At 39.9% G+C, this 16316-nt stretch overlaps 1 protein-coding gene across 1 annotated transcript; it reads left to right on the forward strand.

The window, feature by feature from the left end:
• The first annotated feature begins 253 nt into the window (after positions 1-253).
• On the forward strand, positions 254-7038 carry uraha (urate (5-hydroxyiso-) hydrolase a). Its single transcript, XM_079874247.1, has 4 exons — positions 254-492; positions 2217-2359; positions 2521-2656; positions 6841-7038. The coding sequence occupies exons 1-4, from the start codon at positions 445-447 to the stop codon at positions 6928-6930; spliced, it is 417 nt and encodes a 138-aa protein (XP_079730373.1). The 5' UTR covers positions 254-444; the 3' UTR covers positions 6931-7038.
• The last annotated feature ends 9278 nt before the right edge of the window (positions 7039-16316 follow it).

A 16316-nucleotide genomic window follows, 5' to 3' on the forward strand; every position in this document is an offset into this window, starting at 1 on the left:
GCTATTATCCCCAGATAACACCATCTGTTATTGTTAAATCATTATTTATTTTAATCAAAACTAGATTATTTTTTGACCTGACGGTACAAATTTCTTTGAATCAGACATTCCTGACCCATATTGAGTGACAGGGAAGAAAAACAAACACATTCTGCACATTATCAATGCAAGGCAAATTACCCAGAGGTCAATGGCTTATATGTTTACACTTCTGCAGGCACACAGTCCATCTCTCAAACTCTGAAATAAAACAAGCATTTGTGCTCTGTTGAGGAATCAATTGGTTCAACTTTCTTGTCACAAGACAGTCTTAGAGTGCTGACTCATTTGTGATCTCATCACACTACACCCCCTCTGCTTCTGTCTCTGCTCTATACATTGCTCCACACTGCAGTGTATATTCATTTTAAACAAGTGGTGTGCAAAACACAAGACACACTTCAGATGAACAGACTTCAACATATCAGGGGTCATATTGTGTCGACAGATAAGGTAAGACTATTTCTTTGTGTCTCTACACAAAGTAAGCAGTAATTCCACTGCCTGATGAGAAAGAATCATTCACGAAATAATTTCTTATGTAACAGCTTTTTACAGTTTTTAATCGAAGTGCTTTAATGTCCAGATCTTACCAGAATAATATGTGTGTATTTTATAGTAGCGTCATTTATGAATTACAAAAGATTAATCTTCTGCAAAACAAGAAGCTTCTGCTTCTGAATTGACAGGGAATAATTGTGTGTCAACTCTGTGGGTAAAAACTGTCCATCGTGGCAAATATGTGGTAAATATTATGAACCTGACACAATGTTTATGGTCCAGCATGACATATGATTTAAAATACCTGAATAGTAGATCAGTGAATGACATCAGGAAAGTATCATCTATTTGATGCATTATAACAAATATCTGACACACTCAGTTAAAACCAGTTTTACTGACAATTTTAATAATTATAAATAATTATATATAGTATAGTTATGAATATAGTAATAATAAATAATTATAGAATAAATAATTCCTTCTATCTGTTTGTATGCACACTGTGAATGATATTTGAAGATCATTTAGCCTTACTAAAAAGTTTTGAAAAGATTTAAGTAGCCAGTAACAAGCTCTCCTCAAGCACAGACTAGAACAAACTAACAAAACACTTGCTATCCTGTATAAGATGTATAAATACAAACTTGCTATAATTTCTCTATGAAAAAGAAAGTTCCTCATTGATGTATGCACCTCACTTGTAGAAATGTAATTGTTTATCTGCCTAAATATATAAAAAAAACTGTAACTGAATAGTTTTTAACAATTTATTTATTGAGATATAACAAAATAGGAGAGTAATATAAACAGTATTATAAATAGTCAGACTTATTTTAAACAGAGAAATTACAACAAAAAGAGCACATACACATCAATTTACAAATTAATTAATTCAAAAGGGGGATAGTGTCATGATACAGAAGGAGAACAACACAGATAATATCCAAACTCAGTTTTTATATATGTTATGTCAAAATGCACTGTACATTAACAAACATCTTGGAAGTTTGAGCAGGAATCCAATCATTAAGCCACAGATCATTAGCCTGGGAAAACCCAGACAACTTCTGACAAATTTAGATTTGCTCTGCAAGTAGTCTGGCAAAGAGCTCATTCAAGCCCATTTCTAATCCGTCGAAATCGTCGCACCAATCAGAAACGTTGAGGTGGGCTTTACACAATGACGATCGCTCTGATTGGTTTTAGGTCTATCCAATTGCGCCCAGAGGCATTTGAGCGACATCCGTTCAACTTTTAAATGCATTATTATATTCAAATTGCAAACACATGAGAACAGTCTCCATGAAAGACCCACTGGCAGATGAACGTGCTACTACATTTCTCTCCGAAACGGTAGGAAATTAAATTAGATTTAATAGAGAATTTTAACTGTGACAAGATGATTGACAGGGCAGTTTACGTGACAGGATGCACGCAACAGATCCGTCCGATAAAGATGACGAAGCAGTATGTCCCAAAGCTTGCCTACTTTTTTGCTACACATTCAAAAGTAAATACCTTTTCTTCACAAAAAGAGTACATACTTTTATGGCGTAGTGTAACTTAGGCGAATTGGGACAGGCTAACAGATCATCTGTCATTTTTAAAAATGCTTTATAGTTTAACAGCAGCAGGTTTATAGTGCGTTAATTAAATATCACATTCTGTCACAGTATATGAACATGGCCGCTACCCTGCCAAGCCCCCTCACAACTCATGTGCTGAATATAGCCCAAGGAGTTCCTGGAGCCAACATGACCATTATCCTCTATCTCCTAGACCCCATCTCATCGGTGTGGAACTTACTCACAACAGGGTAAATGCATAAATTGCAGTGTTAAATTATTCAAGTGACTGATATCTCTTCAGTGTTCTATCAACCAAACTGATAGCATGCAGAGTATGAAGAGGTCTTGGCTAACCAAGTAAAATAAAATGTTCTCAAAGTCATGAAAATGAATACTGTGTTAATTATAGGATAACTAATGAGGATGGACGGTGTCCTGGGTTGATTAAAAAAGAAAGCTTCATTGCTGGTGTGTATAAACTGCGTTTTGAGACTGGAAAGTACTGGGATGCCTTGGGGGAGACGTGCTTCTATCCATATGTAGAGGTATGAAAAAATTAAATGTACTATTTCAAACAATCACCTGGAGTAATTTTTTGGGGGGGGCTGTATTTTTAGCTATACTTTACACCAGTGGTTTTCAATGCTGGTCCTGGGGACCATCTCTCTTAAAGGAGCATTTCACCCGTGGGAACATTAATCTTTATTGAAAGTGGGTCATATATGTAGTCAAAATGTTAGAACATAAATTTCTAATTTGGTGCCTTCTTGACCGAGGAAAGACAGAAAGTAACTTTAGGGCGCATTTGTATGAAAGACAACAACTCCCACAATGCACCACGTTGCACAGCTCCGCAAGCCACTCCCACTAATCCAGTTCACAACACAAACGTCCGTGTTCTCGTCTGATTCAGAGATTTCGTCCAGGAGAAATTGGCATCGTTGAAATTCCTTGCAGCAGACGGACTCTATCTCTGTGTCCGTAGGCGCACAGTGAGAGGACAGGCACCACCAGTCCACCCCAGCTCGAGCCAGTCCGGGCTCCTCTTCCGCGACAGGCAGGTCTTCTGCCTCGGCTGCAGAAGCCGCAGCAGCCACCTCCTGTTCCTCAATCAGCCTCAGCTGCTCTTCGCTATATTGAGGCTCGCAAAGGTAGCCACGAACATCTGATTCGAGCATCAGACTTTCGAAATCCTCTTCTTCCATTTCATATTGAGTACCTTCCGCCATTGTCGTAACTTCACATCTGGCTCCACAGCGCATGTTAGCTTAGCTTCCAAACAAGATGGCGGATATTGCTTTTAGTTTCTGCAATTGAAGTTCCACCCACTGATCTGTAATAGGTCTTTAGCGTGAGTGGGTCCCACCCCCTGGAAAAATGAGGAACGAGTGTTTGCAGTCTCAACCCCTCTACAAAGATATGGGACTTCCTGCTTAGAATGACGCAAAATTACGATTTTTACATCATTATAAGCAGGAACTGCAACACTGAAATTCGTATTTCTCCCGTCTCAGGGGAAAATGAGGGAATAATGCACGACCATTCAAAAATATGACTGGGTTTCTAACGATACAAAGCTTAATGCAAATGGGTGAAGTGTCCCTTTAAGAATGTAACCTTAATTCCAGGTGTAAACCATGCACCTCATAGGCTGTAAAGATAGCATCTTTCCCCCAATTAGACATCCTCTGTTTGGTGACAGCAGAGGAAAAAGGTAGTCTGAGGGAGTTTTGGGCCCTGGAGAAGTTTTGCCCTGGCACATGCCCTGGCATTTGTGTGGTTTTTTTTTTGTTGTTGTTTAAAAATATATCAGTAAGTAAGGTCTCATTGTATTCAGCACAAAACGAGCTACAATAATATGTGAGCAACATGTATGTAAATTACATGCAGAGAAATTTTTTTTTTTTTGAGAAAAATTTAGAAAATAATGTTTATGCATTGAAAAAACAAAAAATTTAAGTCACTGAAATAAGGCCATGACACATAGTCAACATTTGTTCACAAGAATTTTGAGTACTGGTCTACTGGATGTTGTAGACTAGAGTTTTTGTTACAAAATGATGTGAACATCACAGGTGGAGGGAGCGATGGGCTCTGAGTAACACAAGACTTCACGAAGAGAGGGTGAGATTCATCTTTGGGCGCTGGTCACTGAGGGAGTGGTACTAACTGTACCAACTGTACTAACTGTACATGAAACATCTTGTATTAATATCAAATAACACTTAATATTACATACTGACAACCAACAACCATGGGAATATACTCGTTGTATACTGGAGGAACTAACAGACCTAGAGGCATCGATCACTAACAACTGCTGACGGAGTAGTTTAAGTCGATTTCGCTGCAATGTGAAAAGATTCAACAGAACGAGACATCGACCCCAGAGGGTTAAAGCCCTTACTGGGCAAAGCCCATGCAGCCACTCATCTTCCCCAGACTCAAAAGGAGGAAGAAAAAGGACTGCAAGTCCAACAGCTGTGAGTGAAATGTGGTTGAGACAACTTTGGGAACATACCCCGCCCTAGGTCTCAACAACACCTTTAATAAACCTGGAGTGAAATCCAAAAAACAGGAAGGACTAACAGACAAGGCCTGAAGATCCCCAATCCTCTTCAAAGAGGAGAAGGCCAACAGCAATGCCGTCTTAAGAGTCAGAAGCTCATCCAAGGCTGACTCCAATGGCTCAAAAGGGGGACCCTTCAACCCTTGCAGGACAACTGACAAATCCCTCGAAGGACGGAAAGGCCTAAGCCGAAACTCCAGCACTGAACCAACAGCGAGGTGAACTGCTCTGTGTACACCACGACACAAAAAGCTGCCACTTAAAGGAATACAGCTGCCTCGTAGAAGGGGCCTTAGAGTTCAAACTGGTATCAGTTATCTCTGCAGAGAGACCTGAACCCACCAAAGGTTCAGCAACAGCACACTCTTCTGGAGGTTTATCCTCAACCTGAGGCTCCTCGGATGGTCGAGGACCATTTCTAGATGACCAACTTCTGACTCCAGCATTTGGGCCAATATGAGCAAATCATACGAGCCTCATCGAAAATGGATGGGGTAACCGTGCGCACAAGACTCTAGAACGGTTTCTCGAGCTCCGAAGGCTAAAGAGCACGGAGTACTGCTCACAGGGGGAGGTCTGAGCAAGACTTGTCCAAGACGCAATGAGCAGTGGAACAGGCCCCAGGAGGCCACAGCTTCCGCGGCTCGTCCAAACTCTGCTGAAGTCCATCAATGGGCGACCTGGCCTCCGTCAATGAGCCAAGCAATCAGGAGCTACTACCTGGGCCCTGAGAATGAGAGGCATTAGCCGTGACCGAACCACCGGGTGAGTCCTGGGGTCCCAATCCTTTCGAGGTGGCACCAAAGCCGATGGCTCATTCTTCTGTTCCACACAAAGGCGCTACAGAGAACTTGATCGTGATCATATGCTGTTCAAACTCCCGCACCCTACAAGGAATAAGTTGCTGAAAAGGAGCCGATTGCTGTAGTGACAGCATCTCCAAAAAGGCCTTCCTGAGACAGAGGAGCATTCAAAAGGAAGGTCCTATTTTTCTCCCGGATGTCAGTCAGGTTTAGCCAGAGGTGACATTCTGCCAGCACTAATGCAGCCATGGAGCGCCAAGTCATCAGCCTGTCTAAACTGTCTCAGCATTCAAGCCTGAACCCCCATCCAAGTTCTTTAAAGACATCTACCTAGTAAACCTGCAATACTGCTATTGTATGTGGGGCTGCTCCTGCCTGACCAGCAGCCATGTAAAACTTGCTCCAAAGTGGAGGTGACCCTGCACGGCTTAGAGGGCAGCAATGGCCAAGACTTCCAGAGTTGGCGTGAGAAAAGATAAAAATAGATAGTATTACGAGCTTCCGGTTCAGGACACAAATCAGCAATAATTTAAATAAATGCTTGGGTTCTAAAAGCGCTCTTTTGCTGAATGCACATGATCCGGGGAGAGAGTGTGCGGAGGGAAAAAACCCATCAGCTCTCCCTCCATATGCTCAAACTCGTCGTTGTCACCCCAAGCTAGTCTAGAGTGCAATACTTTTCGTTTTAAACTATGACAGTGGCGACAATCAGACAATTAGTTAAGCGCTGCTTGAGCATGTTTAACACTCAAACATTGTACGCACCTCGTGTGTCATGTGTATCCATTTCAGGACTAAACTGAGGACACAGAGCCACACACTTTCCAAAAACTCATCACATTCACTTAGAGGAGTTGGAAAAACTGCACGAAAATATGGCAAGAGAATGCGAGACAAATCTTCCTTAAGGGCAACACATAAACCACTTCCTGAAAATAATGAAATCTGAGTGAGATGGCATGAGAATGACATTTTGAGGCGAACGTGACATATGCGTCATGAGGCAGTGCAAGCACCAACAGCCAATAAATTGCAGTGACTCTACAGGCTTCAGACAATCATAACACCTGGGGGTGTTCCCATAGCATCAGCAGTTGACATGGGTTGAGTGAACCTATGAAAGGGAACCACTTCTTTGCACATTTTGTGTGTTTCTCTTATCTGACACACTCAGTTCCATTCATGGAGCTCTCTCCTAAAAAGCTGATGATCTGAATCAAGTGAGTTAAATAATGGAGATAAACAAAATATGCAGATCAGTGGGTCCCCGAGACCAGGATTGTAAACCACTGCTTTACACTCTTTCTAATAACAATTGTTAGTGTGTTATTTATTATTGTATGTTTTGTTTTTTCAGGTTGTCTTCACCATCACTGACCCTTCACAGAAGTACCATGTTCCTCTGATTCTGAGCCGTTTCTCTTACAGTACATATAGAGGAAGTTAGATATTATTATTGATATGTTAACGTGACAAATGTGTTGTAAGTCATCTAAAAATGTTTTTGTAACTCATGAAATGATTACAAATTATTAGTAAATAAGTATTTCACAAATTTGTTGTAGTAATTCTTGATACATATGCTGTCCTCGCAACTACATCACTCTGAAGACAACTAGCCAACAGACACACACAAAGCAGTTTCCAGAATAATTTCCAGAATATTTACTTCTGTGATTTCTCTTATCCTTTTTTTGTAAAACTGAAGTACAATAAACACGAAATAAAATTACAAATTGTACATTAATTCCTTTGGTATACATATGTACGCGTACAGTCTGCACATGCATATACATCAGTGGTGAGCGGTGACTTTTTAAACTGGGTATGCTGGGTGACGCGCAGGGCCGACGGAAGCGCTGGACAAACTGGGCAACTGCCCAGGGTACCAGACACTAGATGGCGCCGGACCATGACGAGCAAAATTGACATCGACAATACGTTTACATTAGGGGTGGAACAGTACACAGAATTCACGGTTTGGTTTATACCTCGGTTCAGAAATCACGGTTTGGTACGAGTTCGGTACAATGGAGGGAAAAGCAAAACAAAAATGTAGAAGGCAATTTCTTTTTATTGTGCATGTCTCAGGCTGTACCACCAAAGGAAAATTAATGTCTTAAGCCTTGTATTTTTTAAATAGGTTTTATTAATAAAGTAAAGGCATAGAACCAGTTTATGTGTAGTGCATTGACAATAGTTTTATATAATTAGTTTATTAATTAAATTAATAAAAAGACAAAGAGACCTTGAGATATGTTTGGTAATTGTACCTGAATGAATTTAAAATTAATTTGCTATATTTCAGATCAATATATTTGTTTTCCTTAAAATTTTAATTAACACTAACTTTATTCTCATCTGAATTATATATAATTCATATCTGTATAAAATAATACTACCATTAAAAACACATTTGATTTTCTTTTTTAATCAATGTAGAATGTGTAACTTAAAAATAAACAGATTAGTCCTCTTTTTGAGGACAATAAATGAAAACCAATGCAATATGATGAATGTTCAAAAGATGGCACCCACAGACTGTTTTTAAATGGGGTTGGATAAATATTTGTTGCTTTTAAACTGTTCGAGCGAGCAAAAGCAGCAGGCGAGAAAAGAGCAAGCGCGAGAGTGTGGGGAATGATCATGCGCGCGCGCGAGGGCTTGTATTGCGTGCAGACGAGATGTTATTCGCGCGCGCAGGGTTTGAATGAGCTCGCGAAAGAAGATGATTGGAATATATAAAACCAGAAATATGCCAGTAATCTCGGGAGCAGGAAAGACAGCTATTACAGAAAAGGACAAGGCAGAATTATTAGTTAAAACTACGGTGGCCGAGAGAGCTCAACGCGCTGCAAATGAAGAAAACACATGCAAACAGAAAAAAACGCATGCAAACAGAAAAAAACACATGCAAACAGAAAAAAACACATGCAAATAGAAAAAAACACATGCAAATAGAAAAAAACCCACCAGCGAATAAGAAAACATCTTCATCAGTTTTACAACTCACGTGCGTCCCAATACTCACAACACAACCAAATACGGAAACGCGCTGCAATTACAGAAACGCGCTGCAAAAGTTCACAACACAACCAAATACAGAAACGCGCTGCAAAAGTTCACAACACAACCAAATACAGAAACGCGCTGCAAATAGAACAGAACACAACGGAAATGTTTCCGGGGAACCCAATAAGTGACGGACGGACGGCTCGCGAGCTTTACCAGAGAGACGCGGGCTCTGGCTTTACCTATGCCCTAACGTAACTCTCTTAAAAGGGCAGACGGCAGAGCCCTTGAATTGGGCACTTTGGAGTGAGCGGGGCACTTGTGTGCCATTATGTTGATGAAGGGAGCAACGAAAGACAACGTAATTTCCTCATTATTTTCACCTGGGATGTTCCCATGACAACGCAGCGCGTGTCCATCAGCTGAATAGCTGTTCTTACCAGAAATATAGTATTAATGCTGTTAACATAACTGTTGCAAATAAATATACATTTTATACAACAAAGTTTTTAAAATATGTGTTATATCTTTGTGTGAGTGTCTCAACTTTAAAACTTGCCGTCTCATATTTGGACCTATAGCTACATTCTAACATTTCTTATGAAACTTATTATAACATAACATGACAAAATGTGTTCAATGTAACTGATGTATAGATTAATGTCTTTTCCTCGTTCTTTTTCTCTATCTTTTTATTTATTTATTTATTTTAGTCTTCAGCTCATTGTTCTTTTTAGTATTCTTATGACATTGAACATATCGCAAATACATTTTGTATATTGTATACAAAGTTGTATGTCATAAACGTGTCATCTTTGTATGTTTTGCAAAAAAAAAAAAAAAAGAAAATAATAAAAGTAGACAGCTGTAAGCACGTCCTAGCCGTCCGTCCGTCACTTATTGGGTTCCCCGGAAACATTTCCGTTGTGTTCTGTTCTATTTGCAGCGCGTTTCTGTATTTGGTTGTGTTGTGAACTTTTGCAGCGCGTTTCTGTATTTGGTTGTGTTGTGAACTTTTGCAGCGCGTTTCTGTAATTGCAGCACGTTTCCGTATTTGGTTGTGTTGTGAGTATTGGGACACACGTGAGTTGTAAAACTGATGAAGATGTTTTCTTATTCGCTGGTGGGTTTTTTTCTATTTGCATGTGTTTTTTTCTGTTTGCATGTGTTTTTTTCTGTTTGCATGTGTTTTTTTCTGTTTGCTTGTGTTTTCTTCATTTGCAGCGCGTTGAGCTCTCTCGGCCACCGTATAAAACCTTTCAGAAAGCACATAGTAAAGAAAATCTCGATGAGAATTATAGAATGAAAAGACAGGAAATTTTGAATCAACATCAAGACATATTAAAAGACCTAATGGAAAAGGAGCATTAGATGCTGACTTCGAAATATGGGAACTTAAAAGGGTATTACACAGGATAAAACGAACAGCACCTGGACAAGATGGAATTTGTTATATTATGCTCAAATATCCAAATGACAGAATTCTTAAAGTAGTATTGGACTTAAGATATGGGTAGAAGGAAGAATGCCAAAGTCATGGATGGAAACATGCAATAATAATTCCAATAGCTAAACCAGGGAAAGATGCATCAATAGCAGGGAATTACAGGCCAATTGCGCTTACATAAAATTTCTGTAAGCTGATGGAAAAAATAATTGTAAATAGGCTAATATATGAAGAGTTCAGATGCAAAAGCCTCTAAGTGCCATCTGAAATTTTCCTCTAGAATGATCATTTTTATCAAGCTCGTATATTTAAGTTCAGTAATTTCACTTAAATGACAATTAATAGGTAATTTTCATTGGCATTTAAGTGAAATTACTGAACTTAAATATTCGAGTTTGATAAAAAATTATCATTCTAGAAGAAAATTTCAGATGGCACTTAGAGGCTTTTGCATCTGAACTCTTCATATGTACTTGAGAGTAAGGGAGCATTGGCACCTAATCAATATGGTTTTAGGAAAGGCCGATCAACATTAGATGCATTAGATGCCTAAAGCTGGAAACAGATGTAAAGAAAGCTGTCAATGAGGGATTAGTGGCAGTTTACTTTGAAATGGAAAAGGCATATGACATGTTATGGAAAGAGGGATTACTTATTAAAATGAAGAGAATTGGAATAGAAGGAAGAATGTTTAATTGGGTTTTAAGTTTTTTATTTGACAGACCAATTCAAGTTCAAGTGCAGGGAAGTATCCCAAACTCTAAGTGTGGAAAATGGAACGCCTCAGGGAAGTGTCCTATTATTTAATATTATGATTAACGATATTTTTGGAAAAGTAATATATAGATTATATATTAAAGAAATGTGGTAAAGTTTAAAAATTTAATGAGAGCAATATCAGGACAAGATTGGGGTGCTGACAAACAGTCATTTAAGGGCATTTATATTGGTCTTATGCGATCAACATTAGACTATGGATGCATTGTTTATGAGTCAGCATCGTCAACGCTGTTAAAGAAACTAGATGTCATGCAAGCTAAGGCATTAAGAATAATTTTAGGAGCAGTTAAAACCACACCCATTGCAGCATTGCAAGTAGAAACATCAGAAATGCCATTATTTATAAGATGACAAAAATTGGCTATGGCATACAGGATAAATTTACAGGGACAACGAGATAATCATGTAAGGGAAGTCCTGAATGATTGCTGGGAAATTTTAAATGCAACAGGTAAAGGCTTTGCATGGAAAATAAAGGGGTGGGTTAATGAAGATGGTCTAGACTCAATATCATTTGCACCAACAGTAGTAATATCCCCAATTCCACCTTGGATACTAGCTCAACCTGAAATTGACTTAAAATTACACGAGAATAGAAGGGAAATGGGTGAAGACACAAAGATCTGAAGCAGTGAGTTTAGGTCTTGCTGCAGCATCTGGATCAGTTGCAGAGGTTTGACTGATGCTGGAAGGCCTGCCAGAAGAGCATTACAATAGCCCAGTCTGGATATAACAAGAGCTTAGACAAGGAGTTGTGTGGCTCCGATAGGAAGGGCCGGATCTTTCTGATGTTGTATAAGGCAAATCAGCAGGATCGCATGGTTTGGCTGAAACATAAGCAGTTTTGTCTTGGCAAGGTTGAGTTGAAGGTGAAGGTCATTCATCCAGCAAGAATTTTCCATCAGGTAGGCTGAGATGCGAGCAGCAACCGTCAGATCCTCTGACTGGAATGAAAGGTAGAGATATGTCATTAAGTGATAGGAAAAGCCATGTTTCTAAATGACAGAGCCTAGTTACAATAAAAAAAATAAAAATAAAAAAAAACCAATAGATGGGTGGAATCTAACACAATCGTGGTCTTACTGAAGCAAAACCAAACCTTGTGCAGCTACAGTGGCCTCACAAGGATCAAATGAATATTCACATGGGAAAATATAGTATAAACGCCGGTGTATCGTATTGAACCGAATCGTGAATTTTGTGAACCGTTACACCCCTACTATCTATATCTCTCTTACCTATCCGTCTACCCCTCTGAAGCAATGGTTGAAGCTATTTGAATGCTGAGAAACTTTACTAAGACGATTTGAAAAGTTAGTTTATCTGTTTATTGTTATGAATGTTTGATATTTACCAAAACATCACTTTGCAGTGTGTTGTTGAATGAGTTTTTTTTTATAATAAATGTATTTTTAATTAAAACATTTGTTAGTAATAGTCATTATTGTGATTTGATCTGGTGTTTTACGACTGCATAATGGGTGCGATGTAGGTCTTAATTTTCATTAAAGTGGTCTTAAAAAGGTCTTAAAAAAGTCTTAAATTTGGGGTAATAAAACCTGGGGAAACCCTGAACACTGACTGCCTAAGCTTAGCTGGTAGAACAAGCTGGAAGATAGCATCCCCAACAACGTTACCCCTGTGCGAAGTCCATTTTCTCACCAACAAAGAGTTCTGCAGAAAATATCCACAGGCGCTGTCATCGACCTCACCGTCAGGCCTGACCTGGTCATACAACCCTGTCAGTGAAGGATCTGCTTGCTGTTCCACCACCAACTCGCTATGGGACAGAGATACAGGGAAATCGGCCAAAGGCAATGACAACTTCTGTAAACATTTACTTTTACCAGTGTGAAAAACAGGTTCATGCTCAGTGTTGGTACGCGCCATAGCGCGGGTTACGGCGCAGGCTGAAAATGCCTCAGGACAATCCCGTTGGCATTCGTCAGGATCTTGCCTCAACCACGGCACCGACTCGACAACCATGGGCGGAATAACATCAGGCCAAACCCGAGCACCTGCCAGATTGTTACCGAGAATCAGAGAGACTCCCTCAATTGGCAACGCTGGGCGCACAGCAAGCACGGCTTCGCCCTGAAACAAATCACAATCAATAATCACTCTATGTAATGGTACAGACAAAACATTCAAGCCCATTCCCCGAACTGGAATACAACTGCCAACTTCAGACTCTTTAGATAAAGGTAGCACACCTGCCTGAATAAAAGAATCAAATGCTCCTGTGTCCCTCAAAATATTCACCGGCACTTTTACATCACTGCCAACCATATTCACATAACCCCTTCTAACAAACGGCAAATATGATTTCATAGCAGCTGAACACGAGCTCTTTACAGGGTAACCCGAATCTCCGGTGGTCAGATTCCCAGGTGCAGCCAAGCCCGCGCCTATCACATGAGAACCTGGAGCAAATTTTCCAACACGTCAAAATCAGGGCTAGGCTGCTGAGAACCTAACACTAAATCAGGATGCACTCCAGGTCGAGATGGGATTTTACCCTCGCGGATCACCTTGAGTTGATGTTCAAAATCCAAACGCGTTTGCTCAGTTTGCTGACGCAACTTTTCCACAGCCAAATCTTTCTCTATTGCTGCGTTAACTTTATATTTATCATATTCTATTTGCAACATAAAAAGTTCTTTCCTCTGTGCAAAACTCAATCCCTCTATTGACACAGGCGTAAAAGACGAAGCAGCCGGTTTTTCTTCAACCAAAATTTTCTGTTCAACCAATTTACTCTTAACACTGGCTTTTCTTTTTTCTTTTTTTAAAACTGCTACTAACCTCAACTTGATAGTAGTCTGCTAACTGCAGCAACTGCTCCTTTGTGCATTGCTCAAAGGCCTCGTTCGACGGCAAAGCAATAAATTCCTCCACAATCGACATTATTATCAGTATGCGCCAAACAGCTCTGCAAGTGTATGACTCAAGGCACACAACGGCCAAGATCTAAACAAAGCAAAGTGTGCCCCTCTAGCTAACTCGGCCCCAAAAGCTACCTACCTAAACTAAAACCTAGCTCTTCATGCAGTTACCGGCGGTGGGCAATTAAGCACCAAAGCCCGATGGAGAGGAAAAGCAACCAGAAACTGGCGACTCGCCCCAGACCACGGATGTGCGCCCGAGACAACTGCTCTAGCCGCTTTCACCACAACACTACAGAACCCAGCCCAGCGAAACCCAAAAGAGCAACGCCGCTACACCTAACAGGTACACCAATTGCAAACAATGAATACTCAGTAACACAGTCATACACTCACTTACCTGAATTCTTGCGCACCAAGGTCGAAAAAAACCAAAATCACTGCGCAACAAAAGTCTTCAAAAACTGCGTCCGCTTCAAACAAAGCCACCTTGCCGCCTCAGGACTCCAACACCTGATCGGAGCAACAAGGAATCTCCACCATCAGCTGACTTCACCTATGACGAACACCATTCACAAAATTCTGACCCGACATCACAAAACAAAAGCAGAAACAACACGACACCCACTCCAAAACTTAATAAAATAACAATTAAGCGATATAACGGATCAAAACCAATCGACGAGCCCCCACTTTGTCATGGCCTAGCTCTAAAGCCATGACAAAAATAGTAAGACGCAGCTTTAAACCACAAAAATGAAATTTATTAACTAAACAAAAACACCAATACAACAACTAACGTAACATAATACAACCATGAAGTGTGAAAATCAGTAAGGTCAGTAGAGTGAGGTGCGTGTTTAGATGAATGGAATGTATGCTGTTGCGTGTTGCATGAACAAAACAATTAATGCACGGGAGAGAAGGGCTCTGCTGGAACAAGGAGAGTGGTAGGTTTATGAAGGCGTGAAACACCTGGGCCCAGGTGTCCCCAATCTCACTGACAAGCTATAGCCATTAGCCACGCCCCCTGCAACACAGAACAAACCAGACACAAGGAAACAGGCCAGGCCAACAGGCCGTCACAATATATATATATATATATATATATATACAGGGGCGCTGCTAAGGATTTTGGGCCCCATGAAAAGAATCTTGACAGGGCCCCCAACACAGCTGAGACTTTTTTCATATTAATTTACATAAAATCATGGTTTATGGTATTTTGACTATCATTCTCATATATTAAAGTCAATCAGACAATTGAACTCCATCCCATGTCCACACCTGTAATTTGTCCTCTGTAATACTGCACTACTTCAGTACTGTATAATGTATATACTGTGCATAGCTGTACATGTGTCATATAGTGTATTCACATATATTTATATTTGTATGTATGTGAGGCAAAGCCGTGCACCCGCTGCACCCTGCTCTATCGAAACGTGCTAACTTGTCGAAAAATGCTACCATAGAGACCTGGGGCCTCATGTACAAAGCGTGCGTACGCACAGGAAAGTGCCGAAGGCTACGATCATTGTCACGGGCGGTCCACTAACAATTTAGGCCTACTTACAAACCCACCTTTTCTTGTGAAATATTGGGTAACATACTGTCGACCCTTTGCCTCTTTCCAGGGTTTCCCCAGGTTTGATCACCCCAAATTTAAGACTTTTTTAAGACCTTTTTAAGACCACTTTAATGAAAATTAAGACCTACATCGCACCCATTATGCAGTCGTAAAACACCAGATCAAATCCCAATAATGACTATTACTAACAAATGTTTTAATTAAAAATACATTTATTATAAAAAAACTCATTCAACAACACACTGCAAAGTGATGTTTTTGGTAAATATCAAACATTCATAACAATAAACAGATAAACTAACTTTTCAAATCGTCTTAGTAAAGATTCTCAGCATTCAAATTGCTTCAACCATTGCTTCAGAGGGGTAGACAGATAGGTAAGAGAGATATAGATAGTAGGGGTGTAACGGTTCACAAAATATTTTTTTATTATAATTTTTTTATTTATTAAAACTAACACACTTTGACCAATGATGGAGCTATAATAGACTCTTCTTAGGAGCATAAACAAAACAGCTCCTTGGAAAAAAATGAAATGTAACAATTTGGACAATGTTGTGGTCGTGCCGGCGTCTCTTACATTATGAGCGCGCTTGCCACGCGCAACGCGCATTTGAGGCATTTTCACTTCCTCTTCCGTCAAGTTGATATTCTGCCGGCGCTATAAGTGAAGTCAAGCTTATTTGTGTTGCCTGGATACAATTTGGGCGGACTGAACCATTTTATGATAATCAAGAGGGGCCCACGGACGTTTGTGTTTCCTAAACAAATACATTTTTTTGACACCAGGAAACAGCAAATAGAATAATTTAAAGTTAATAATTTTTACTATCAAATATTTTTTTTTAGCACCACAATTTTATTGGGGGCTTCTCTGTATGAAGGTAAATCAGTAGCAAAACTCGAGAGCACGTAGATGTGAATTTGAGAACTTGTACAATAAATATTCGGAATATTTATTGTACAAGTTCTCAAATTCACATCTACGTGCTCTCGAGTTTTGCTACTGATTTACCTTCATATCTCTGGGCCCCCTCTTAGTCATGGGCCCCGAGAATCGTCATCGTTTACCCCCCCTTTACAGCGCCCCAGTATATATATATATGTATATGTATATG

This window comes from Squalius cephalus, assembly GCF_949319135.1.
Source record: "Squalius cephalus genome assembly, chromosome: 6".
Classification (NCBI taxonomy): domain Eukaryota; kingdom Metazoa; phylum Chordata; class Actinopteri; order Cypriniformes; family Leuciscidae; genus Squalius; species Squalius cephalus.